The sequence below is a fragment of the Podarcis raffonei genome, chromosome 6, assembly GCF_027172205.1.
Source record: "Podarcis raffonei isolate rPodRaf1 chromosome 6, rPodRaf1.pri, whole genome shotgun sequence".
NCBI classification, from domain to species: Eukaryota; Metazoa; Chordata; class Lepidosauria; order Squamata; family Lacertidae; genus Podarcis; species Podarcis raffonei.
Genome location: NC_070607.1, coordinates 45,732,886 through 45,760,677, shown reverse-complemented (window position 1 = coordinate 45,760,677; position 27,792 = coordinate 45,732,886). Strand labels below are relative to the sequence as shown.

At 39.5% G+C, this 27,792-nt stretch overlaps 1 protein-coding gene across 4 annotated transcripts; it reads right to left on the bottom strand.

Annotated features, from left to right (window-relative positions):
• Positions 1–978: 978 nt before the first annotated feature.
• Positions 979–27,765, bottom strand: SPATA6 (spermatogenesis associated 6). Of its 4 annotated transcripts, XM_053392497.1 has the most exons (13): positions 27,585–27,763; positions 25,079–25,216; positions 23,971–24,019; positions 21,635–21,676; positions 19,446–19,570; positions 17,473–17,553; positions 16,113–16,388; positions 14,999–15,086; positions 11,993–12,033; positions 9,875–10,056; positions 4,465–4,564; positions 3,836–3,960; positions 979–1,347 (listed from the first exon to the last, which is right to left on the bottom strand). In XM_053392497.1, the coding sequence occupies exons 1-13, from the start codon at positions 27,633–27,635 to the stop codon at positions 1,176–1,178; spliced, it is 1,470 nt and encodes a 489-aa protein (XP_053248472.1). In that variant the 5' UTR covers positions 27,636–27,763; the 3' UTR covers positions 979–1,175. The 4 variants fall into 4 exon arrangements, with proteins under 4 accessions (XP_053248472.1, XP_053248474.1, XP_053248473.1 ...); XM_053392499.1 differs by lacking the exon at positions 17,473–17,553 and having other exon boundaries at positions 27,585–27,764; XM_053392498.1 differs by lacking the exon at positions 21,635–21,676 and having other exon boundaries at positions 27,585–27,764.
• Positions 27,766–27,792: the final 27 nt, after the last annotated feature.

The following is a 27,792-nucleotide window of genomic DNA, read 5'->3' as shown; positions in this document are numbered from 1 at the left end:
TCCAAATTTGATCAGTTTGAGGTGCAGAACATTCATAATATTTGCATTTGGGTGGGTGCACTAGATGATGTGCTGGAAGTCTTGCTCTTTTTCATATCCAACAATGCACTGATATATCTCTGATGCAGTCTGAAAGGACACTGGGTCCTGTTTGATTAAGGGGTGATTGGGAGCAAATATAAGGGAAGTGATATACTGCTAACCTAATTAAGCTAAAAGAGGATTACAAATAGAAGCATAATGATTAAAAATAGCAGAGAGAAAGGAGGAAGATGTAGTCCATCAGTGTGCAGAAGACTGCCACAGTTGGCTTACTTCACCCATGCCTGACAACAACAATAACAACAATTTCGCAGACAAAAACACACACAAAAACCACATGATTTTTACAACAAAATATGGAAGGTCTATTGTTCACATGACAATATTTCAGGTCTTATAAAACAATTCTGAATACTGTATTAGGCTTCTTATGTTCACTCTCCCTCATCCCCAACTCTCATAAGTCCTGTAGGTGGTGGTGGTGATTCCAAGTAGGCACTATCATTATTATTGGCTGTTTGTATTGATAATGAATGCAATCTCTGTTCCCGATAGCAACTTCCTCACTATTCACAACAGTGAACTTACACAATCATCCAGTACACAAAGGTCCATGGCTTCCCCACCACTTGCCCAGATACCCTTGCAAGATCCACAGATTTTCGGTGACATGCTGATTGATATAACACCCCTGAAAAAGAGCCCAACAGATACTTTTCAGTAGCAAAGTATTGGAAACACATTGCAACCATAGAACAACTGTTTCCACATGTGCCTCTATCAGTGCTCTAGGCAAGACACATACCTACATGGACAGCAATGTAGTGGAGATGTGTGCAATTTATCCTAATTCAATCGGAAGCCAGATGCTTTAGAAATGGGGAGCCAAAACTACTAATATGCCTATAAATCCCATAAACAAACAATGTACCCTACTTAAAACCCTCCAGATTTTATTTATTTTCCTGGTGAGAGTCCCAGCCTCAGAATTTCACAAACTCATATAAAAACAGAGAGAGAGAGAGAGAGAGAGAGAGAGAGAAACAAACAAACATTTGTTAGACACACAACATTTTCATTAAAAATATTGATCTTTTATACTGTTCATTTTCACCTGCATCACTATCAGGAATTTATTTATTCTTTGATTTTGATCCAGAAGCTTTTCGGTACATATTTCGATAGATCTTCTGCAGACTGTCTTCAAAGATTGCTCTGTGGGGTTTGCTTTTATATTCTGCAGCTTGACTAGTCCAATAGTCATCATCATCCAGCTGAACCATGATGCTCTGCCGTATAGATGAACTAGCAATACCCAAAAAACCCCCAAACACACATCTATTAAAATGTGATCTCTTGAAAAAGGAAAAGAGTGAAGGACATTTATTATTTGATTACTCTTTAAGTAGCATAGGCACTTGAGTGAAGCCTACAAGGTTTGTTTACACAGCTATTTCCAAAATAGACAGTATTAAAGAAAACCTGTCCTGATTGCACTTTCTGAGTATACTCTACAGATGTCTCACCTCAGAAATATACTGGATCCTTCTATAGTTTCATAAATATGGAAATGACTGTTCAGTGTCATTTCTTTCTATGTGCAGATATGTTTGTATTCACTTGATTAGTTTCTGATACAGTCACTTTGTCAATCACCTCAATATCTATGAGCCCAAGATTATTTTTATAGGTTTTGATCCACCCAGTCTCCAACACGCACCTGGTGGCTTCTGAGCTTTTTCTTCATGGTGAGATACTGCACCACTGAATTAAGTTACTATTTGGACAGGGCCGATTATATTGGTCTTCCACAACAAGCACTCTGATAGACCCTAGCCACATGCCTGCTATAGTCACCTACCCTAATAGTATGGAATGCTACCATACAAATAGTGGCTCCCAAGTCACAGTTTTCTACACTGCTCTCATAAAAAGAGATACTGGTCATTTCAACTAGTAGATGAGTCAGCATCTCCTGGATGGCTTTCACTGGTCAAGATAAATATCATACCTGCTTGAGAGTTGATTGTGCCCTAAGCACATTGTCAGCATTTGAGTGCAAGACCCACTGCTTGATTCAAATACCAAGTTTTCCATAATTCTGTCCTGACCTCTAATCTAAGAAGCAGCTTGGAACTTAAGTCCGGCTGAATGCAGATAATTTTTAAATGTAGATGATAACTTGCATCACAGCAGGCAGCATATGATTTATCCTTTAGATGAGAGACAACTGGATTGACCAGCAGATTAGTTTCATTTTGCCCTGAGGGGAGCAGAGAAGAAGCCGATACTGCTGCTTCTAAACTCTTGTATTGTCTATTTTATTGTAACCTTTTAATTATTGCTTATTGTGCCAATAGTCTTATGTGAGGTCCACCTATTTAAGGTATATTAATACCATAAATAAAACACACACACATATATACATATTTTGTGGATGCTAAAGTGGATGAGAAAAAGGAACTGTTTATCAGTGCTATATAGCCATGTAATGGTCCTTTTAAAGAAGACCATGATAAAACTTGCAGGCTTTATCTTTATATTTGAAGCCCAGCTGACCATGTACTACTTATAAAATGCACTGAATGGAGGCAGAACAGGAGCACAGTATGAGGAATAGCACCCATAACTCTGGTTCCATAAAATCCAGACTTTTTCACCTAGAACCACAGTCATCATGACAGTCTGAGATATGCTCATGAAAAGCGGCAGCACTTCCTGTGAGTTCCACATCAACATACTGACAATGTCACACTTTTTGAGTGTGCTCACTTTTGGTGCATGGCCATTAGTCATCCCTTCCTCATAAGAAATTCAACAGTGGAACGGACATAGCTACATCCATGTTAGAAAAACGTCAGTCTGCTGCCTTAACTGGAAACTATCCTGACAAGCTGAGCTGAAGTGATCTGGGGATTACATGCACAAATCATATTAAGAGCAGGGTAGCTGCACTCAGCTCCACTTTTGGAAATACCTGTCATATACCTGTCACATGCTTTTGTTCCATCTCCTTTAGAGTCCCACAAGTTCCTTTCAAAGTCACTTGCACTTTAAATATTTCAGCATCACGGACCTTCTGTGCAGTCCCAATGGTTTTCAATCATTTACTTTAGTGTGAACATTTGGTCAGCAAAACTGCATTCTCCTCTGAACTCTGCCTTGGTACGGTTATTTATGAGGACGCTGGCAGACTTCAAGCTGTCAGAATGTCCTTGAGTCCCTTTCTTTATCCCCAACTCTCACGACTGCTCTACAGAATGTGATGAACCCATCAATGCCCAGGCCCTACTTGCATATGACATTTCAAAGTCCATCATTTTCGCTAATGCTGTGGCAGTAGTTGTTGCAGATTCTTTATTCATGCCTGTAGGTCCCAAAATGATCCCCGTGTCCCAAACTATCACCAGACATATGCACATAGCTTTGCTTGCATCAGCTGACAAGACGAGGCTTAGAGTATGAGAGGCAGGGGAGGTGTTGACAGGATAGTAAGAGAAGCAGCCCTGGCTTCTCATATTATTCTGGCAACATGAAAAGGAAGAGAATAGCGGCAGATTAAATCAATAGACTTAAGAGTGCCTAAGGTTATGGGGGCTGTGTTTCAAGTGTAAACCAAGTCTGTGCATGGATTGTTTAGAAAGTTATACAAGTCTAGTTCACTTGTATAATTTATTCCAACTGCAACAGGCATAGATAAGGAGTATTTTGGTAACAATTGCAGAGACAGCAGTGAATGGAAAAGCTAAGAGTGGACTAGGACAAGGGGGTATAATAGGAATAGGAGCTTTACCTGCTCTGAAGATCACTGTGGCTTAAACGGTCTCTGTCTGAAATGTCTTTCTTCTTATTGGAATCTTCTGTCTTACTAGAGTCTCTTGACTTAGCAGAATCATCTTTTGACAAACAACTCTCGTCCTAAGGAATCAATACAAAGATGATAATCTCATGTGACTGAAAAATGTAGTCCTTTACAAAAATAAACATAATTATATGTATTTTTATTTTATTAAAAAAAAAAAATCTTGATCAAAACGAACACTTAACAGCCATCAGAGACATGAAAACAGTGGCAATGCAGCATAAGGTAAGCAAACTACTGGCTCTTCCATTGACATGTGAGGAAGGGATGGGAACAAGAAAAAAGAAAGGTAAGGAAGAAAAGGGAGCATCTGGAAATGGGTGGCCAGAGGTCACCATGTGATCCTGTTGAGGACTCAAAGATACAATGGGTTTCACAAAGCAATTTGTACATAAAGACATAATGTCATGAATAGTTCCATGACAGATACAATGTTCAATGGCAAAAATTGTTCATATATGTTATAAAAGTTCTCCTCATGTACTAATGAAAGGAAATAATTTTTTTAAAAGCGGGGGTGGGTGGGTATTTTCTCCATACCACTTTAGGGGAAAACGTACAAAAGTTAGCCTTTGCCTTGCACTGTGAGTCCTTAAAATATTTCTCACTCGTTTATGGATCTCTTCTCCATTTACTGTTGCACTCCAGCCAGAACGAAACCTATAATCAAAAGAGAAAAAGGGAAGATTTTAAGTTATGGACACCGTTTGATCTTTAGAAATGGATACAAGGTCAAATGGTTCTCTCTTATGATGGCCTCATTTTATCAAATGTAAAACTTACTGTTAATTCCAGTAACGTATAGCATATATTCTGCAATATATGCTACATTAGAGGAATATATTAAGCAAATATTGATTTCTGCATATTCATTATCTAAATTTCTAAAATATTCAAAAAAGAAAATATATATAAGTATTGATGTTTACTAAATGATGGGGCAAAGAGATGTACAGCACAATGCTAAACATGGTTACGAAGCATGATTTCAACATGACTTTGAAGCCAAGTGTGCTTCATTTTCCAATTATCTGATGCATTGTATTTGTCACAAACTGAAGCTTCCTGTAATTGTCACAATATTAGCCCTGAGAGGGACAAAGTGAGGACTAATATCGCCCCTTAAAACAAAAAAAACCCTGTAAATCCCTATGGACATTTCTTTAGTGAAATGACAAAATAATCCACTAGTGTGCGCTGTGGCATAAGAAATGTTCACTCATCACACACACCTCAATTTTCTACATTCAAAAATTTAGGTATTAATAAAAACAGTATCAGCTCCTTTTTAATTGTCTAATTTTAGACATAACTATAAAACCTAATCCACACTTTAAGCCATTACATTAATATTTACACCACCCAAAGTCACCATACAACAAAGCTAAAGCTAAAATTTAACACCCATAATCTAAATTGAAACCATTTTATGATGTGCAACTCCTACTGGAGTTATTCTCTGAAGCTCATTTTCAAAAAGCAATTTCTTAAAACTATAAATAAACAGAATTTCTAAAGCATAAAGACTCAAATAATGCTTGTACAAAACCACCAACTTCTTACATATGGGATTAAGGTGTTGGTAGTTTCTTGCAGTGCTGCCAGAATGGTCGTATTATTTTACTCTGACAAAACCAAATAAACTTCTACAACTGTATTCTTTGTCATACTTCCAATTTTCCTCGGGACTAGCAAACATTCTGCAGTTACATCAGTTTAAATTGTTTATCGATTCCAATAGATTGTATAAACACTTTGGATATATAGCTCGGTGACCTAGAGTAAGCCAGATCAATATAGAACTACTCATAATTCATTTCAAAGATGCTATGTCGAGAGCAATCAACAGAACAAATTATTTTCTTTTGTAATGTAGCTAAAAGCATTTTCCCTCTTTTATAAGGACTTTTAAAAAATGATAAGCAGAGTTGTATTTTTCAGCAAAAAGAATCAAGGAACAAATCCAGAAATCTTATCAATGTGGCCAATCTAAGTTTTACATATTCATCAGGATAAGGTAGACAATTTAAGTGAAATCCTATTCATGTCTACTCTGAAGTAAATTCAAAATGAGTCTTACTTGCAGGTAAGTGCCTATATGACCGCAGCTTCTGATGTACAAAAAATAAGATTTGTCCACATGGACTGTTTAAATAGAAGCTTACCACTCTATTGTTTGCAATGGGTACGTATTTTCAGAGACAGCATTTCTAGCAATAAATGCTCAAATCCTCTATTAGCAAGGAATACTAATGCATCTCATATCAACAAAGTTATTATAGGCACATTCTGCAAAAATCATTTGTGGCTCTTAATGTAGCGCTTTCCCCCTGCAATAGTGTATCACAACAAGAAGTGCAATTGCACTTCTGTGGCTTCCATGAAGAATTTATCAGTTTCAAAAGGCAGAGGATTTGTGCTGAGAGGAGAAGGAGGAAAAAACATACAAGGACAAACTATCACAGGGTAAAAATCAATAAAGTACTATAGTAGCAGATGCACATCTACTGAGCAAGCAACTATTGTAGAAAGGGCGGGGGAGAGAAGGGGAGAAATTGCTCCATGGATAACTACAACTGCAACAGCGAATCTCTGAGAGCTTACCAATGCAATTATGCTCATTAACCAAACCAGATTTAATTTAAACGTAATATGGCCTAGCAAGAGTCATTCAGTACACATGGAGTACTTTTAGATGCCAAAAAATTAGCCCTGGAATAATCCAACAGAAGACAGCTATATCAAACCATACGAAATCAGCAACAATGCAACAAGAATTAATTAAATCAAACAGAGATTAGATAAAATGAGGTTGCTTATGATTCCCCCTCCCAGTGAATTTAGGCCTGATTTACACATTAGGCTGGGCTTAAGGAGGGAACACAGAAAATGAAGACTCCCTGTGCCTGCTCAGGGGCCTCCCATCCTTCACTTTGTTCCATAATCCTAGAAAGGAAAGAGATTCAGATACCGTTTCAGGTTCACCCTGGTCATTCTTGCCAGAAAAAGGGATGTGTTTGTACTGCTTGTAATTTTCTTTCTGGAGGTAAATGCAGTTGGGTGTGCGGTGAAAAGAGTGCTGCTAAAAAGAAAAGCTTTTCTACAGCTTTCTGTCTCCCTATCAACAGCACACTACAGCTTTCCAAGTTAAGTACAAAATGTTTACCAGCCTGAACACCTGTATTTAAAAGAGTTGCTCATGGCTTGGATACTGGGCCTCCCCACCAAACTACTCATCCAGAAGGCACTGCCACACCACACCCAGTGAGGAGGAAGGTAGCCAATGCCTCCCCTTGCCCACAGAACAATGGACACTATGGTGGAAAAAATGTTCCCAAGTGTTTGTGGATATCCTGCGCTACCATACCAGCTCTTGGAAAGTTGTATGAACAGATCACCTCTGGAAAGCATTAAAAACACAAATGGAGGCTGCCAAACCTACTGTCATTTCAAGTAAAATCACTCCATCTGTTTTGACAAATATTTCACAGTAGTCTGAATATGAAAGGAAGTAGGTTAGAGCATCTGGCATACAAAGAATGATGTGGTGAGCATTACAATAACCAACCTTCTCAAGAAACACTTTGGAAATCTATTGTTCTGACCTACAGCAGACAAGATCAAGTCTTGATGAACCATATCAGACAAGCTACAGGGGCCAAGAGTAACTGCTCGTGATGAGCTGCACCTTTCTGTTTCTCTAGGCCAGCCAGGCAGTTTTTGATACCTGTCAACTGCAGAACAGACAAGGTCACATCACGCTGGGTGAATCAATCCCCAAGATATGCAGTCCCCTATAACGACAGGAAACTGTAAGCCTCTCTCTATGCTTGTATCACCTCGTAGAATCATTGGCACTCTGCTCACAGCTCCATCTCAATGACTGAGATCTGTAGCCGAGAGAATCCATTTTCTAGCTTACTGAGATGTCTATACGTAAGATGGATATCTGTAACAGACTGCCTTATTTGTAGCTCAGGCTCTTATTGTCTTCTAAGGCCACATCTTCACCTCAGTTGCTGCTATTCAGAATCATCACGAAACAGAGAAGAGCATTGCATGCTTGTTGTGGGAAAATCTTGAGGCAGGACTCCTTTTAGTCCCATTTCAAACACAGCCCAGAATCATCAGTAGGGACCTTTCTAGCCTCTCCTTAACTGGAAATGACTCAGAGGTCAAGGAATGTGGGATTTCGTTTGTCATTTCTCCCGTCTCTTAGTTAGTTCAAGAAGCAAAGAAAACTACAAGTTTCACCATCCCTGACAAAAAAGCCAATGCTTCCAAGTCATTTCTAGTTAATGGAGATACAAGAAAAGTGTTGCCTGTTGCTAGTTACCTTCCTGCTTTGTTCTTAAATGTGTTTATTTGGAGGAGGGAGTTCCTGGTGGAGAGCTTGGGGAAAAAAAGGTTTTGTATTTTTACAGGTGAGCTGGGGGTAGTTGTCCCTTCTTGGTAGAAGTTATGTTCCAACCTATAGTCTCAGCCAGAACCTCAGGTACCAGCTGAGATGGAAACATTTCTAAAATGTCTCCAGGATATGTCTCTTTGCAGTGGGATCTGGGCCTGTTCCAAAATTGGCATGAGGCACACTGCAGGCAGTGTAGACACTTCCCCAGGAAGCACAACATTCACCCTGAGACCTCAGGAGTGATGAAGAAGTAGCACTTGTCACCTTTCACTTGCCACATCTGAAGCTCCAGACATGCATACATGTCCAGAATGAATAGCAGAATCTATTGTAAATCTCACAATCATTCGGGAGTTTTGACAAAGAGAGATGAATAGATTCTGCAAAACTGTTTTGGAACAGAACCAAGTGCTTCCACCATTCCTAACTCCTCTGCAGTCTGTATCAGATATCTGCAACACAATCATAGCAATTCAGTTCAGATTAACTTATATAACACCTTTCTACATTACAGTACCCAGGGCACTTGACAACCATAGAAATGACAAAATGTACGGAAAAAGTCACATTGTAATATTTTGAATGGTTACCGAATGACAATTTTTAAAAACAAAACTAAAGAATCTGTTTTGCATGTAAGATAATATCAACAATGTAACATAATGTCACATCATCTGTTACAAACTACCAAGACAACATCAACAAAAATACAATAATACAAAACGTCAGAGACCAAATGCAAAACAAACATTCCACTATCCAATGGAATCTGCCCACTCACAACAAGGTGCCCATGCCACTCAGACCACTTCCATACAGAGAGCACATTGCCATCCACTCCAAAGAGTCAGGATTAATACGACTGTAGCTGACACTGCAGACCTTGGTGCCATAGCATCAACAACAGAGAAAGAGTGACAGAACAAGAGCACTTTGGCTCATGCCCCTAGCTCAAGTAGCTCTCAAGTGAATAAAATACTTGCAAGGTGGGAGAGGCAAGACAGGCAAACACAGCTTCCAGTGTCAAGGTGTTTCCCCTTGGTGTACCCTCCCCACCAGCCTCTTGCAGTCAGAAATGCAAGTCACTGACAAAGCTGAGGGGAAATTTGGAATGTGACAGATGACATATAATTGACCTGCTGAAAGTGGCTGACTGTTTTAACCCTCAACAGTGAACTGAATAGTACTGTACATACAATGGGAATTAAAGGCATTTATGAAATGAAGGTAGCAAAGTTCCCCAGCTGGACTGTACCAGTAGGAGTACTTGAATAGGGTCAGCTGCTTTGCATCTCAACTCTGGAATATCTGCCTTCAATGCCAAATTAATATATTTAAAGCCAAAGTTGCCGCATGGCTTATATATCACTACATGGGCATACTGCTAGAGACACTTCATCCCAAGATGTTAATTATCACCATACCAGAAATGTGCCAATACGCCAACAAACCTTAAGTTGTTAACCTATCGGTAAAAGAACCAACCACCTGAAATACTAAAAATACAGGTAACACTGAGAAGACAGCACATTTGTTCAGATTTTGTGAATAAATGACATTACCTTTCTCTAAGAGACAAGCAATTAAACATAGGAGTTGAGTAATACTTCTGCAGTTGTGGAGGTGCTGAATGCATTAGCAGTTGAGTTGAATGGAGCTGCCTACCAGGTATACTCGAAATCAAGTGCTCATCATAACTGTGAGAAAAACTATGAAGGTCTTTATCAGAATGTGACCTGGTAGCCTGCCGGAAACAAAAAAAAGAGGAGCATAATTTTTAAGAACGATACATAGTATGTTTAACATCTTGGCTATACTTGAGTACTACAGTACTGAGTATTGTAGTACAATGAAAACATTGTTTTTGTATATTAAAACTCTGAAGCAGCAGAAATAGCTAGAACACTACAACAAAGGAATGTCCTTTGCATCCTAAATGCCATTTCTCAGGTCATCCACATATTTGAAATTTCCACTTCAGATTTTGAAAATTCTGGTGACTGCCTGAAGGATGTTATATTTAATTTCTTCAAGGTAAGGGGTTGTTCCCAGCATATTTGTCTTATTAGTGCAAGGACTTCCATTTGCACAACAGGCCTTCCTGAACAGATTGAGAGCAAGCAGGGATAGAAGAGAGAGGGGAAGTTCCACTGCATAGGCAGAATTGTGCTAATGGGATGACTGTTGGATGCAACCCTAAGACAAAAGTGTTGGCCATATTTAGTAAAATGTCACAGTAAATGAGATTCTACCAAGATTTAGATGCAATGAAAATGAAATAACATGCCTTTAAATAAAACCCTTTTTTGAGATTTAAGCAATGAATGGTAGGATTGCCCAAGTCAAGATAGAATATAAATTTTAAAACAGTGTGCTTGTCTCAAGGTGCCTAACTTCAACATATATCTAAAATAAACACATTATAAAAACAGTTTAGAAAAAACAAAAACAAAGCAGAAACCTCTCAGGCCACAGGCATGCCAGAATGTAAACATTTTGAGCTGGCATCCATCAGAGAGGAAGCCAGACAGAAGGATCTCCTGAAGTTCCACAGCCCTATGGAAGTGAAGCCCCTTGCCTGTGTTACTGCCTACTGAAATTTGGATGGCGCTGGAACACAGTAAAATGGCCTCTTCCATTGTCCTAGGACAGAGGACAAGAACGTATGGGAAGAAACAATTCCTTAAATATTTTGGGTCCAAGCTGCTCAGGTCTTTAGAGGTGATAACCGACCCTTAAAATTGAGCACAGAAATGACTCAACTGTTAAGGAGATTGAAGTTTAGGCAGATACTCACTTTAGTCCAATCATCCCTGCCAAACTCCTCCAACTACACAATATTTTTACAATAAATGAGGGGAGCAGCTTTCACGACACCTTCACAAGCTGCAGTTGATGGAGCAGTTCTCCGAAACCAGCATGGAAATGCAGCAGGATAGCAGGAGGAAGGATCAGTCCATCACTTTTGTGCCTGTTCACTTGGTAGAAGGCACAGGGGTTTTTGTTTTTATTAGTCTGTTAGAGGACTAGTAACCTGTGTTTTCATGCTGGCCATAGAGAACAGGATTTCTCCTCCTCCATTGCCACCAAGGAAACACAAGTGATAAGCCTCTTAGCAGGGAGTAAATATTTTTGCAGGCTTATTCACAAGGCTGTCCTAAGAGCTACTATGCATAATGGTGAATTGATTGTGTCTAATAGATCATTTAGGCAGCAAGCCTAACCAAGTCTACTCAGAAGTAACTCCTACTGAATTCATTGGGGCTTAGTCCCCAACAAGTAGAGTTAGGATTGCAGCCTTAGTTGTGAATCATCATCAGAATCCTCATTTATAAAGAGGTCACTGACACTAGCATAAGTCAGTTTCCAACAATCAATGTATGCAATGACATTTATCTTGAGGAGAGCTGGGACAGTCCTTTGAGTTAGGACTTGGAAAGTTGCAGCTGACAATACTTGGCTACATAGATTCATCTAGGCAGCTTCAGATTTTACGTGTTCATTGTGGCAGTCAATTTTTCCTCAAAATTTGTGAGGCTGTCATATTTTAACAACGCAAAATATAGAATTGTCAATGGGAAGGAAATAACATTATACAGCAGGAAGCCACTCAGCGAAGATAGTTTTACTCAGCTCATCACATTCAGCTTTAATTATGCAACCTCCTTTTCAGTACTTACTTTTCGATTCTTGGGTCTATAACTGCCAAGAAGGGTAGGATCTAAAAAATAAAAAAGATAATGACTAATTTGCAAATACGAGTTTTTGCTTTTAGAGTGCACATTTATAATACCAATGTTCAAAAAGTCCCCAAAGTATTAGTCCTACTGCACTCACTACCTTCAACTGCAACCTCTGAGAACAGTGGCTTGTTTGATTACCACACAGTATTAATGGTAACTGAGCACATAAACTGTTTGGACAGTGAAATAATTTAGAGTTTGGGGCATAATTAGTTATTCAAACCAATGTATCAGTCTCTGGATGCGTGAATGCTTCAGCAGTGTAAAACACTTGGGATAAAACAATATACTTCCATTGAAATATCTCTGCTGAATAGATTTTCCACATAAGACAACAGCTTTTCTGGTTCAATTTTTCTGGGATGTGTTAATCTTCCTTCCATTCTTCAAATGAAGCTCCTTACAAAAGAGCATCATTTGGGAAATGGACTAAATATTCTCTTATAATGATTTTTCAGGACCAACAGGAAGCAACTCCACAAAAGGGTCCCAGAAAATTAATAGGAAAAATAAGCACAATAATGTTTGTTCTAGTATCTAAGCCTTCCCTTTTACTGTCATGGGATCTTCTTAAGAGTTTTTCACCCCATGGCAGGTCTGTCTCCCCAGTGGAGAGAAGGATTCTGTCTTCTTCCGCCCCACCCCGCTCCATGCTCTCCTACAGGCTGTTGTCATCTCTATTCCCTCACAGAAGGGAAAAAAAATCCCTGTCATCTTTTCTTTCCCACTCTGGGTCCTTTTAAGTAACAACCCTTCTCCCTTATAGTCTCACTGCAAGGCCAAGTCCTACTCTTTTGCATGTACATGCAGAGAGAGAATCAATTTCTATTTCCCTAGCCTCACCAACTCTCCCCAGGCCTCCTAAAAATCTACAGAAGATTTATTCTCCTTCTTTTCCCCCAGGTACCCCAACTTCTAGGTGACCTCATTTGTTAACACCAGGAGCCACAACTGAGCCTCCACACTGGAGCAGCTGGGAGGCAGCAGCAGAAATGAGCCAGTCCTATAAGACAGGCATAGGCAAACTCGGCCCTCCAGATGTTTTGGGATTACAACTCCCATCATCCCTGACCACTGGTCCTGTTGGCTAGGGCTGATGGGAGTTGTAGTCCCAAAACATCTGGAGGGCTGAGTTTGCCTATGCCTGCTATAAGACATCAGCAGCATATTACTAAAATCTCACTGGAAGCAACCTAAAGCCAATACAGTACTAACCATCAAGAACAGCTTTATTTATTAGCTTACATTATTATTAGCATTTATATGTATTTCCATCCAATTTTCTGACCAATATGCTGCTTACATGTAAAAAACCACATATACAAAAATATTAGAAAAAATGTTCATTTTTTTTAAATTAAAAAAACCTCATTCATTGGTAATTATCACTTAACACAGCATAGAGATAAAGAAGTAAGTTCACAACAAATAGCAATGGATTGGGTCTCTACTGTAACACCTATTAACAGGAGTCACAGTATTAGGCTGCAATTCTATACACCTGAGGTAGGGAACCTCTGATCCTTGGGACTGTATCAACACCACACTCCCCGCCCCCACATTAATAGGTGGTATTAATTGACTTGGATAGAAAAGGCAAACTTGCAGTTAAAATGCATGAAACCAATTGGCTGCCTTAGTCCTAAGGTCTGAAATGTATGTATCAATAAAATAATGGGTCACCATATCAAGTAAATTTGGACTTGTGGATCAACAAACAAAAAAGGTTGGGAACCACTGCTGTAAAGGACTGCACTGCAAAAAGAATTACATAGGACCTCTTTTTCATGTTACTGTTAGGTTCATGGGCCACTAGGTTAACACTGAAAGCCTGTGGACGTGTGGGAGAAATTCCTGTCCCAGCAACTGGTATACAATAAAGTAACTCTGACATTTTTAAAAGATATAAACCTTGCTGCATGAACTCCTCTGGCATGACTGCAAGCTTGTGACATGGGAAAAAGCCTTGCTGGGCAGCCTCCATACCACTCAGCAGAACAGGGAGAGACAGAAATTCTGGGTACTAGGAGAGTTAACATGAGAATGATGTGATACACCAAAGTTCAAGCCACACTGCAAACAAGGATGTGGATAATATTATCTTACGTGGAAAGGTTCTTCTCTCAAGCGGAACAGTTCACAGAGGGAAATTACGTTCCACCCCGGGGATGATCTACAAAGAAAAGGGCTCTCTTATCTGATGCTCTACCCTGAGACTCTTAAACAATAATTGAGACCTCGTTTTTGATCCCTAGAGACTATGACACACAAACAAAAATCCATATAAAAGTATGCACAAATGCCAAAAACCTAACAAAAATGTTTCAAAGCAGTATAGTGCCTTAATTGCAAATGAACATGACAGGTGGTAACACCGCAAGAGAACGCTATATGGAATTGCAATGGCTTTCAACACGGCTTTTCTCTAACAGGTTCCAACTCTAATCCATGGATTACTGGAAGCAACAGAGCAGATAATCCAAGGGGTGTAAATGGGAAATAAGAGATCATAAGCTCAGTGAGACTTCCTGAAAACACAGTCAGCAGTGAAGGCTGACTTTATAGGAGTATGGGGTTGTATTTTTAAAGTCAAGTGAGAGATATGAAACACAAAATGTCTAGATTGTAAGGAATGAGGCAAAAAGACTTGTAGACTCCCCAGTCAGGAAGATGGTACATATCAGCAAGGAATAGACAAGTAGTATTTGTTCCTGTTAAAACACTAAGATCTTTTAGAATTATCTCATCACTAGCAATATTTACAAAAATGTGTTATGCTGTTACCAAGAATGTAAGGAATCAGATACTGTGTTAAAAACCGAAATTTTTTATGAACTAGAACACAGACAAAATTCAGGCCACTGTAGCAATTACACATTGTAAAATATAAACATGTTTATGTCTATAATTGCACACATCTTTTGTATACAAAAAAGTACTTACCATAGGTTGTCTCAGGCCAAGCATCTTTTATATTGTCTTTAGGACGGCACCAAGTAAAAACATCAGGTGAAGCAGACAGCTGTTCTGGCTGAAAATTAAATAATTTCTTAAGTGTTTTATTTATAGTGCAAAATGTGTGTCTGTATGCAGTGACCCAGTTTGGACATACAAACAATGTTTTATTGTTCCATGCATAAGTGCTGGACTCATGCACTCCTCCCTACCCCACAGCCTTGCCATAAGGTTAGTCGCTTTATGCTTCCATTGCTGTTTAATTGCAGCTTAGTTTTACATCTGAATTCTAAACTATGATTAATCTAAAGTATGGTTTATGGAAACAAGCCAGCTTCCTGGTTTGAAGTTGGCTTGTTTCCATAAGCTGCAGTTAAGACCAACCACAGTTTGTCTAGGTTCAGACATATCACATAATTATGATTAGCTAAAAACAGAAGTGCAAGCTATTAGACTTCCAAATTCCCAGCTCTGCCAAATTATCATTACCTCAGTTTGTCATACACACTTGTTTGACATTATGTCTGAATAATGCCTTTTTAAAGTGTCTATTGAAAGAAACAAAGACATTACTATTTATACATAACGTGATATTTAGGAAAAAAATAGTTGGAAATCCATTGGATACACTTTCAAACCCAGAAATATGTGTGGCCTGAGGACTTCATTTGGCCATGCACATCATACTCCTGGTCAACAAAATCATGACATTAGATATTTCTCCACAATATTTTTTTTTTTAGTTTTCCTTGTTTTACAAAAGTAGCCTAATTAAAACACACACACATAAACATAAGGGCTTTAGCCCTTTTAGAACTTTCAGCTACTATCAAGTAGAATTTATACAACCATTGTGCTATCCAGTGCAGTGGGAAAATAGACACACAAATAATTCAACATGGCACTCATGAAATAACAGGTTCTTTGTCAACTGCCAGCATCAACAAAAGAACTTGAGTAGTGCTTTATTTTACATTTAGAGCGCTTAGGAGAAAATAAGCAGCCACAAAGAGAAAGAGCTGAATGAAAGGCTTCTTAGAGTAACTGTGAACAGCAAGATTTGCTCCTGGCTTAAATTGGAATTGCTGTAGGGCATACATACACGTCGAACTACAAATGGAGGTCTATCCGATTCTTTTCTGAAATCAAAAGGTCCTAGGTCTAGATGGGCCAGGCGTTGTCTAAGTTGCTGAAGCTCACACATTCGCCTTTTGGTGTAAGGAGATGGAGATCGAGAAAGAGAGGCTACTGTGGGCTGCTCATATGTTTTTGCTGCTAGGCCCTGCCTGTTTCTCTCAAGTGAGGGAGGATTCTTTTTTGGTGACCTTATCTGTGGCGTTCCATCTTTGGATGAACGTTGCTGCTGGTCTAAGTTATCCTGAATTGAAGAGAGTCAATAAGAAAGAATGAACGGCTTCAGAGAATATGTCCACACTATCAATAACACAGCATTCAACAATTATATTGCTTTTAACACACAAAGTCTCCAGAACAAACTTCAAAACCTCAAGATCACACAGCTTCATTCTTGGAGGTGTCTCATTCTTCCCACTCTCTGCTTCTCTTCTATTCTTAGGTTCACCTGCCCTACAAGAACACTGAACCATCTTCCACTGCCTAGAAAAAGAAACACTCTGATGCTCCTTTCAGAGGAGTTTCCTCCACCATTACCGGCATTGGCCTACTCTATCAAGAACAGTGTATGGTGAAAGAGTGGTGGTCCAAGCAGTAATATTTTGCCTTGCTTGCATATACAGGGGTTGCATACACAGGAGTTGTCAAACATTTGGGGGGCCTAAAAATTGCAGATAAAGAGACTAGCCCACAGAATGGTGAGGGCATGCCACTCCATTAATGGGTTTAAAAAGCACCCAAATCAAACACTGCTGCACTCACTCTCAGAGAACCTATCTGCATCTCTCCTCTGTTCAGAACAAATGGAAAGATGGATGTCCAGTCCTTCCTATCTATGAAATATGAGCATGTTCAAGGCAACGTGTTCAGTGCAGAAGAAGTTAAGGCAGCGCCAACAAGAAGCAAACAGGAACAGCAAACAGTGTCTTGTGAATGGTGGACTTTTGAGGAGGCATGAGACCCAGGATCTTTTGCAGGCATCATAGGGGGTACTAGTGCCAGCAGGTTACCCTTGGAGTAGGGTGTCTAATGCATTTATCCATTATTATTATTATTATTATTATTATTATTATTATTATTATTATTAAATATTACTTGCCTATCTTTCATTGCTAACTACTAAATTCTTGGGTAAACAAAGATTCTTGTAGCTGCCACTTTTAGATTCACTTATTTGCAATGTTCAGGCTGCCTTTTACTGAACTTGATTGAAGATGCAAATCAAGATTTCTGAGAAACTTTCATAAGAGGAATTTCACCAAAAGAAACAATCTAGCTATAAATACTCAATCTAAAAATTAAAGTGCAGATAATTAAGTTATGCTAACCTGCTTTTGAGCTTTTTCTGAACGTAACAGGTTTTCAGAAATAAGACAACTTGTGAAAAACTTCAATTTTGGTGCAATTCCCTAGAAGAGAGACAATAATTGAACATCAAGCTCCAACTAGAGAGATAAAGGGTATCAAAGAAGTAAATGTCACCTACTGCAACAAACCATTCCTAATTTTAACAGTTTCCTTTGTTAATTTCAGCCTTTAATAAAGATAATTAGAAAAGACAGAACAGCAATGGTAAATGTCAAGAAGATAACATTTGCATTTCTGACAATTCAATTACTGATGATTATATTGCTTTTGTACTACAATTAAGGTCTGCCGTTTATTTCAACACACTGCTTTGTCAAAAGCATTTAAAAAGATTTTCATGGCATGTTACATATCACTAATTAAAAGTCAAGTATTGCTGTACAACCTTTACTCACATCACTTTCAAACTTTTTGATATGGACAATGGAGACATTATGATATCCTTTGTTTACACAAAACCTACATTTCCCCTATGTTTGTTTGCCACATCTTAATGCTGGACAAAGGAAAACAAATTTTAACAAACTCCTTTTACTTTTCCAAAAGTAAACACCCCGCCCCACCAGCAGTGAGGGCAACATCATGGTTATAAAAGAGAATATCAGGCAATGCCTGTCAACCAGAATGAAAAGCTGCAGATTTTTGCATTTTCCTCCCTGTAGCAGGCAGAGGGTGTAGTCACTGGAAGAAATATGTGGCACAAGGAATACAGGGGAAGTAGCATAGGATTTGCCATATGTGGGGAAAATGTTTCCTGCTATTCCGTTCCTGTTATTTGTGTCCAGTCTTTATCCTCAGCCTATATTGTGTCCTTGCCCTAACTAGACTTATTGCAGGCAACTTGCACTGATATCATGTGAAACGAACTGCACCAAATGACCCCATATGAAGAAATGGGTGTTAACATGGAATTTCGTAGCACACTCACAACTCAAATAGGAATCTGCTGAACTAATAAAAATGTTTGCTAAAAGCAGCCATTCACCAAAGGATCTGTAGGTAGCCAATGAAATGCCATTTTTAAAAAGATACAATAAAGTGAAATCTATGTAATTATAGATCTGTCAATATATATTTTGTTCCAAGTACAGTAATGGAAATAATTGCAAAAGGTAGGAATGGAATAGAAAAAAACAAGTTTTGTTAAGCAGCAGCAGCTTGGCTTCTATAATAGGAGTCATTCCTCACTATTATGGGAAGTTCATACTGGTTCAGACTACTTATTCATCTAGCTCAGTACTGTCCACTCCTTAGTGTTTAGGTGGGTTTTAAAAATATTTTTGTTCAGGATTGCTTTTAATTAGTGTGTTGAATATAGTCTTATATACTGCTATGGCTTGCTGTGGTACATTGACTGAAATGTTGACATAACTGTGATTATGTTGTTATTTTATATGGATTTAAATACATTTCAACATTGTAAGCTGTCATGGGAAAATACTGTCTTTTGAATGGCAGCCAATAAATATATTAGATAGATAAACAAATAAAATATTTGACCAACAGAAGCTTTCCATGTTCTTGGGCAGAGGGATTTTCTATATTTCTATATGGAGATACCAGATTAATCTAAAGCATGCATTCTGCAACTGAACTATGGTTCCTTCACAGATCATTCTTGTTTATAGCATGTGGTGGCAATAGTCAAAAGCATATCACCTAACCAAGTCGCATAGCAACAAAATGTCAGAAAAATTCAATTCAAATAAGCAAGAGGAAGTTTACGCCCTGTGAAACAAAATGTACTGTATAGAACAGTACAAATGGATCAGGCCTTAATTCAGCACATCTCTTAAACAAATATCCCCAAAGCCTGGACACTGAATCATATACTGTATTGTGATAATTTGGATCTTAAATAATCCACATTGTATATGGAGCATATCAAAGTACTGAGCAATATTTCAGAGCAAAGAACAATTTCACCACTTACTGTAAAACCAAAGGCCTTCTTCATTAAAATTTCACGAACTGACCCTCGTTGTCCAGTGATTGATTTAGGAGCAGGGAAAAGGAAATCTCTTGTATTTTCCTCGTAAGTGGCTAGAATTTCTCCAACTGAAAATAATAGTTATACATATGATTGGGGGGGCAGATATCACCTGCTTTCTCTTTTTTATCAAATATAGGCAAGCCAGACTGTATACAAAAAGGATAGCCCAATCGAAGTTAAGCATTTTTGAATCCTACTAATTTCAATAGAAGAATTAAATACAGACCCATTTTTTCCAACTAAAACCAATGGGTTATATTCAACTTTATACATACCCACTGAAATCGATGGATTATCAAGTTCTGTCTTCAACAGGTCTACTCCCAATATGATTAACATGGAAAATTATCCTAAAGACCATTTAAGCAATTCTACTAGTTGTGCTTTTGCCTTCTGAGCCCATACAACAGCAACACCATACAAGAACTAGAAAACCTGTTGCAGCAATGTTTCTAGATGATGGGTTGGGAACAGTATTAGAAACTTGATTCTTTCCAGAGCCTGAGCTCTGTGTGTGTGTTTGTGTGCTGGGGGTATAAGTCAGATTTAGGGATGGGGTTTAAGTTTAAGTTACTATATCACAAAAAAATAAATTCTAGAAACGAACACTGTGAGACCTCATAAGAGAAAAGAATCATCTAAAAACCAGGTGTGGTGTTTTTTTCTTTGCAAAGATACATGCCTTCAAAACATATTACACATATAAACACATAGATTTACATAGGCATATAGGTTTTCTGGCTGATAAAGGCATTTTAAAAAGCAGATCAGAGCTATCAGGAAAAAGCAAAAAATATAAATCTAAACTGATTTTTTTTTAATCCATTCAAGAAAGTCCCCTGTTTAAAATTTATGGTCTCAAATTTTAACACATCAGCAAAAAAGAGCACCTTGTCAAAACAATCCAGAGCAAAAGTGATAGAAGGTTATGTTGTGTATTGAACATAATTGGTTATTAGCAATGTCTGTGCCTGAGAAGGAATGTTGCTTGTAAGTAGATACTGAAAAATAAGATTAATTCCCAGTGCATGATTGGATAATTACATAAATAGACAACAGCTGCATGATTGGCAGTTCAGTTATCTATGTAAAAAAATTTTTTATCAGTTTAACCAACCTTACAACTACAAAATAGACTATCAAGAATTTAAAATATGAAACAAAATTCCACAATAAATCAAGTTTGAAACAATCTTTCAATTAAAAGTGCCAATAAAAATAACCGGGATGCAGCAGAATGACATCTCAGACATCTGAAAATGGAAGCGACTCCTGTTTGTCAACCACAGGCTCCTAGTCTGCTAATTGAATTCTACCAGAGGCAGAAGGGCGAGGAGATTTTCAGTGGTCCCCTTTTCAATCTCTACCCCCCTGCACCAGGTCCCGCAAGAGAATCCTCCATCCTCCATCCACCTGGACATAGAGGGCTGCACCCCATGGGAACATTTAGATATCGGGTTCCACCGAAAATATTCTGGATCCAACCAAATGTAAACTAGTGATTGCCATAAAAAAATTAACCCACCAACAAAACAGACTTTTGAAGGAGAAAGGCTTTTATAGCCTTCCTGAAACCCTGGAGAGTATTAGCCATAGGGAGCTTATGAGGGAGAACATTGCTCCCCCTTGCCCACGTGCCAAGGCTCAGGTGGTCAAGACACTCAGGATGGAGATTCATCAGACATTTTACAAAAGTGGTTTAGAAAGGCAGTTTCTAGTATATCTGTGGTCTAAAATATAAATGCACCTGTGTAGGCTCTGCACGTGAGGAAACTGCAGGGTGCAGATCATAGAATCATATAATTGTAGAGTTGCAACTATCCTATATGGCAATCAAACCTGCAACCTTGGCATTATCAGCACTACGCTCCAACTGAGCTATCATATGGACAAACACAGTGAGGTAGCAGGGAAGAGGCCATCATCTTCCCTGGCGTAAGGATAGTGTGTATTGTGATTCTATGCAACAGTGGAAGATCCACAGCTAAGGAAGGTTTATTATGCTGACTCTGATAATTATACTTGAGAACCATGCTGCTTGCAACCTAAGAACCAGAGTCCTCTGCGATATGTTAGGCATTCATGAAAATTTCTCTAAAAAGCTCCATAATTTATGAATTTATCAATACCTGGAGGAACAGTTTGTATTAATTCAAGTACTGTTGTGTCACCTAGAAAAAAAGAAGAAAACTATAGTCAGAAGTTGTTTTGAGATGCAAATGAAAAGCTTTACCTGAACAGAAAAGGTTTGAACAATTTTGATGAGGCAATGATTAGCAGAGATGGATAGTGGACACATTAAGTGTGAAATAGTAGTGAAGATACTAGTTTTTAGCTTGTAAGAGCAGATGGGTTGACTGCTCTGACACTTAATATACTTTTAGAGCTTATCATACATCAGATAATCCAGATACATATGGTACAACAGCTGCTTCCTGAGGCTGTTTAAGTGAAGTCTTTATTCCTGCCCTTTTGGAGGGGTAACAGGAAGAACGCCCTTTGCTGGTTGTTCAGTTGGCTGCTGTTTTCCACCAGTTAGACAGTACTGAAGCAGACACTGGACATGCACTACCTGAAGAATAACATATGTAGATGTCATGGCATGTGGCAGACAGTCAAAACCTCCTGCATCCCTAAGACTAATATTTGAGACGCTGTGGCAGTATAACACCCTTGAAGTGTGAAGGTAGGCTCAAATCCTCTAGTGTTCTGATTACAATATGTTTTGCTATCATAAGCATATGGCATAGATAATTTCCATATTTAGTGACATTTAATTCATAAAGTTGACACCTGCTCAATTAAAGGTACAGGTAAAGGACCCCTGGACGGTTAGGTCCAGTCAAAGGCGACTATGGGGTTCCGGCGCTCATCTAGCTTTTCAGGCTGAGGGAGCCAGTGTTTGTCCATAGACAGCTTTCTGGGTCATGTGGCCAGCATGACTAAACTGCTGGCACAACGAGGCACCGTGTCAAGTGCCAGAGCGCATGGAAATGCCATTTACCTTTCCACCACAGCACTACCTATTTATCTACTTGTACTGATGTGCTTTTGAACTGCTAGGTTGGCAGAAGCTGGGACAGAGCTACCAAGTAGTAGTATTAAATTGCAGCCTTCAAGTCAAGATTTAGCCTAAATCTTTCTCCCTTGTTTATTTAACATACCCCACCTTTCTTCAATCATGGATAGCTCAGTTGGTTAGAGTGTGGTGCTGATAACACCAAGGTTGCAGGTTTGATCCCCGTATGGCAGAGCTCTCCAAACTTTTCATGTTGGTGACACATCATGCATCAGTTTGTGACACAATAATTCAGTTCTATTAGCAAACCGGAGGTTAAACTAACCCCTTCCCAACCCCGGGAGGAGCGTGGAGAACGTTCACATGGCACACCTACACACTGCAGCCGATACACTAACAGGTCCCGACACACAGTTTGGAAAGCTCTGCCATATGGGATTGCATATTCCTGCATTGCAGGGGGTTGGGCTAGATGATCCTCCGGATCCCTTCCTACTCTACAATTCTAAGATTCTATGAAACTTAATGAAGCATACATGGGTTTCCTAGGTGGTCTTGGCCCAGGTATGGGTCAGACCATGATCTGCACAGCTTCATCAAAATGACCATTTTATGTTTCCCCAGAATTAAAAGATAACTTGAGCTTTTGTTAACTTGCTTTCTTGTATTGTCTTTAATCTCTTTGCTATCCTATTTTCACTCTCTTTCTCTCTCATATTCAATAGTGACTAGTAATATTTTGTGTTTTTCGGGGGAGGGGGCAGAGATTAGACTTATGACAAATCTCTGCAAGTGTGATAATGAGCAAAGGTTCACTGAATTTTAAAATTACAAAAGCACCAGTTATTCAAAAGATTATCAAAAATATTCCCAACTGAATACATAGCAATCCATAATTAAACTAATTCTATGGGTTTTCGTCTAAAACTTAGTGAGATATTCCAATGAACACAAACACATTCTCATCTTAACTTAGGGTGTTTTTTGTTTCCTTGGCACACCTTACTTTGAAACTTTATTTTATTTTTTGAGAAAGTGAAGGTGACTTTATAGTATATTGCAACTGTCGTTTTCTCATCAATCATAAAAAAAAACCATACAGTGGTACCTCAGGTTACATACGCTTCAGGTTACATACGTTTCAGGTTACAGACTCCGCTAACCCAGAAATAGTACCTTGGGTTAAGAACTTTGCTTCAGGATGAGAACAGAAATCGTGCACCGGCGGCACGGCAGCAGCAGGAGGCCCCATTAGCTAAAGTGGTGTTTCAGGTTAAGAATATTTTCAGGTTAAGAACGGACCTCTGGAACGAATTAAGTACTTAACCTGAGGTACCAGTGTATTCTGGCTTTTTTCCTAATCTCCCATTGGCTTTTCATATTCTACACTTTAAAGTAATTTCATGCAAAGAATATAATAGAGATAAAAAGTTTTTTAAAACCTACGTTCAAACAGTTCAACAAGGTCTCCTGGGTCAACTACATCAGTATATACCTAAAATGAAAATTTAAGAAAATGAAATGGAACAAGTTGGCCTCAGCTATAACAAGGACATAGAATATGGCCACCATAATTTTAAAAGGCAAGGAAAACTGCACTCATTTCTTTCAAAGAGAAAGCAAAAACCAAGATTCATAATTTGGCACAGAGACAAAAGCTTTTTCACAGAAATAACCCATTTTCTTCTCTGATTTTTGCCCTTTCCAGTATTACTTTAGTCATATATTCAACCATAAATAACAGGAATGTAAATATGTGTTGCTTTCAACACAATGGAAAAGCCCACTGCTTACTACCAAATGGGAGCTGGTATTCTTTATTGGTTACTTTATTAGGCACTTACTAATGAAGAGTAATGAGAGTATCAACTCACTTTTAGAGTGCATGATAAGATACACTTGTGAGAACTGACTGAAAGTGGTGTTAATTCTAGCAAGCTAGGCTGTATGGGCTACAAAGACCCGTGTGGGCGGGTGGTGGCATAAGCCATGACACTGTACAACCTCATGAGTCTGAAAAACTGCCTGTGAATAGCTACCTTCACTGAACAGCAAACAGGCCAGGAGAATATGGATAATGCTAGACTGGGAAGGACTCACATATGCACCCTACAACAGAGTTGTGAACTTGCAGCTGTTCTGATGTTGGACTACAACTCTCATCATCCCTGGTCACTTGGTCATGCTAACTGGTGATGTTGGAAGTTGCACCCCAAAAACATGTAGGGGTCACACTCCTGCCCTACAACCATTATTGAATCAACTTATTAACTGTAAAATACACACAGTTTCCAACCTAAATATCAATTAACACTTGAACACAGGAACTGAGTTCCCATGTGGGTGGGCTTCCCTGTTGACTTCAATGTGAAGTCAGACATGTATGAATAACAGGAAACTGTGCACAGGGCTAACAATAAACAGTTAAGGCAAAGAGGAAACCTTTGTTCATGCGACTGTATGTACATTGCATTTTCCATCCATGTAAGTAGTGCTTAGATCAAAATGCCAGTAATGCATTGAATGTAATACCCAGGACACGGTGAACATTTACCTTTTCAAATATCAGTTTTTCATTAAATAGAAGGGGAAATATTGCACGAACAGACGATGTCTTCTTATATTGTCCTAGAATGCGGGCACTGATGTAAAGGTCATCTTTGGCTTTCAGGGTAACTCCCGGACATGTTATCTGGAAGATCAATGTTCAATTGTGTCACAAAATTTGTATAGCTACTTGATGCCAACATGGGGTTGATGCTAAAAAAACTGCATTCCTATATTGAATTCTCTGTCTGAGCCCTGCTCAGCATCTTTGGCTGCAGCTGCCACAGGCAAGGAAATGAAGCATATCATAATGTCACAACATTAAGTATGTCTACACAAACTTCTATCGATATGATAATGCAGTAATTTCATATAGTTTTGTTTCAATTAAAAAAGAAAGAAAAACATATTTCTACATGTTATAGGAGAGGGGGGAAACTAGATATGGTGATGCTATTTTCAGGAGCAGCCCTGTATCAAAGAGTGCAGTCTGTATTGAATTTTTAGTTCAAGCTAGGAGAAAAATGAAACCAATATTGAAATGCGTGTTTATTTATTATTTACATTTATAGATCACCCTTCATCCAATAGGATCCCAGGGCAATGAACACACAAGATAAAACAATAAAACAATTTCAGCTTAATTAAAGCATCACATTACACCAATACAGCAGCTCAGCAGCTGCATTAGAATCATCAATTCCACTCACAGACCTTTCAAATGACTGGGTGAAAAGAAGTGTTTAAGCAGTTTTCTAAAAGTCCTCAATTACGGGGGGGTCAGGATGGGGACAGCTGTATGCCCGGGGGGGTGTGGAAGTTCCACCAGCAGATTGCCACCACAAAGAAGGCTGTGGATCCCCCCTGCATCACTGTAAAAAGGCCCTTTCAACCAGTGAAACTGCAAGATCCTACACCACCAAATTGCAGAATTCAACTTGGCAGATATGGGTGAGATGTTCCATCAAGTAATTGGGCCCTAACCTATTTACACATTAAGAGTCAACACCTTGAATTGGGCTGACCGGCAGAAAGGGAGCTGGTACTAGAGTGTTAAATGATTGTTTATCCACAAACAACTCCCAACCCATGCAGTCACATTTTGTGCTGGCTGCAGCTTCTACATTGTCCTCAGAGGAAGTCCCACATATAACATATTACAGTGGTTCAAATGGCATCGTATCAGAGCACAGGTCACTGCGGTCAGCCTATCCCTGACACTCCTAAGCACTGAAGCCACCTGGGCCTGAAGTTAGTACCTGCTGCTTCAGGTAGAAAGAGACTCCATCTACAACTGGTTCTCTCCCCAGTTCTCAGACATGAAAACCATTATTGTTGGGCTTGAAGGGGGAAAGTCCCCCAGGATCATGGAGACATATGACATGGGGCATCCCAACATTTATTTGGGGATTCAGGGTCATATAAACTTTACTTTGGAGTTCAGAGAAAGATGAACTCCACTTCTTTTTTTCGTGTTCCAAGATTTTCAGCAAATAAAGAACAGGAAACAAGTAACCATCATCATGAACAAAGTTACAGCTTGTGGTTTGTCTGGAGTGAGACAAGCCACATGCCCAGGTTTGAACAGCACACTAAGTCAAACCATGGCTTAGCTCACAGCAGTACAACCGCTGGAGGACAGGAGAAAGAGCAAAGCAACCATGATCTTTTCTCTGGGGAACCTGCACGTTCACACTAAGCCATGATTTACCCAAGTGTTACATGCAAAACTTGTCACTCCTGCAAGCATTTTAGCAGCTGATTAACTGCATTCAGCACCAGATGTGCCCAACTCACATTCCACACAGGGATTGGTGCAGAGTTTGCGAAAAAGGCAAAACGCTGGCGTCTAATTGGTCAGGAGGAAATGGAGAGGAGGAGATTTAATCTAACGGTTACTGAAGCATTTCAGGAAGTTTGGGGGGTGGGGAGGGATGAAGAGGCAAAATGAAGTTTCCAGATGTACTCGAGAACGTCAGTCAGTAGAAAGGGGGAAAGAAAAAGTTGGATGGGGCAGGATTTTAGAAACAAATCAAATAAAACCACGTTTTCTGATTGGGCAGCTTTGCTTGTAACAAATCCATCAGCGGCAGCAAGTGGGTCACAGACCAGGCGCATCAGTCTTAACAAAGATTCATGCACCGGGTCCACCACCCTCCCGATTTCCGCCAACACCGTTAGGAGGAATTAAAAAACCCCTGCCAGGATTAAGTCAAGAGTGCGCCCCACTCTCATTATTGGGGGGAGGGTTTTTATTTAGTTTTAAAGCAAGAGTGGAAGAACCTGAAGGCGAAAGAGCAGCCCCACAAAGGAAGAAAACTTTGACGACTCCCCCAAATCGCTTCCTCCAGGTCTCTCCCGTAGACACCGAGGCGCCCCCTCCGCCCTGGCATCTTGGCCCCCATTCTCTGCCCCCTTTCCCCTCTCGCATCCCCCCGTGTCCCACCCAGAGGTCACCATCTTGCCCCCGCCGCGCGCGCTTAACCCTTTCCCCGCCGCCTATTTCGCCTCACCGAGCGGATCTGCAGCTCCAGAACGCAGAGGAAGCCCTTGCTTGGCGACATTATAGGGAAGGAAGAGGAGGGCGGCGGAGGCGGCCCTACTGTCCCACCCGCCGGGTGGGGAGGCACGGGGTGGAGAGGTCGGAGAAGGGGACCTTTCGGTCCCCACACAGGACGTGCTGCACAACTAGGCCCCGCCCGCCGGCCGCCCTGGACGGAC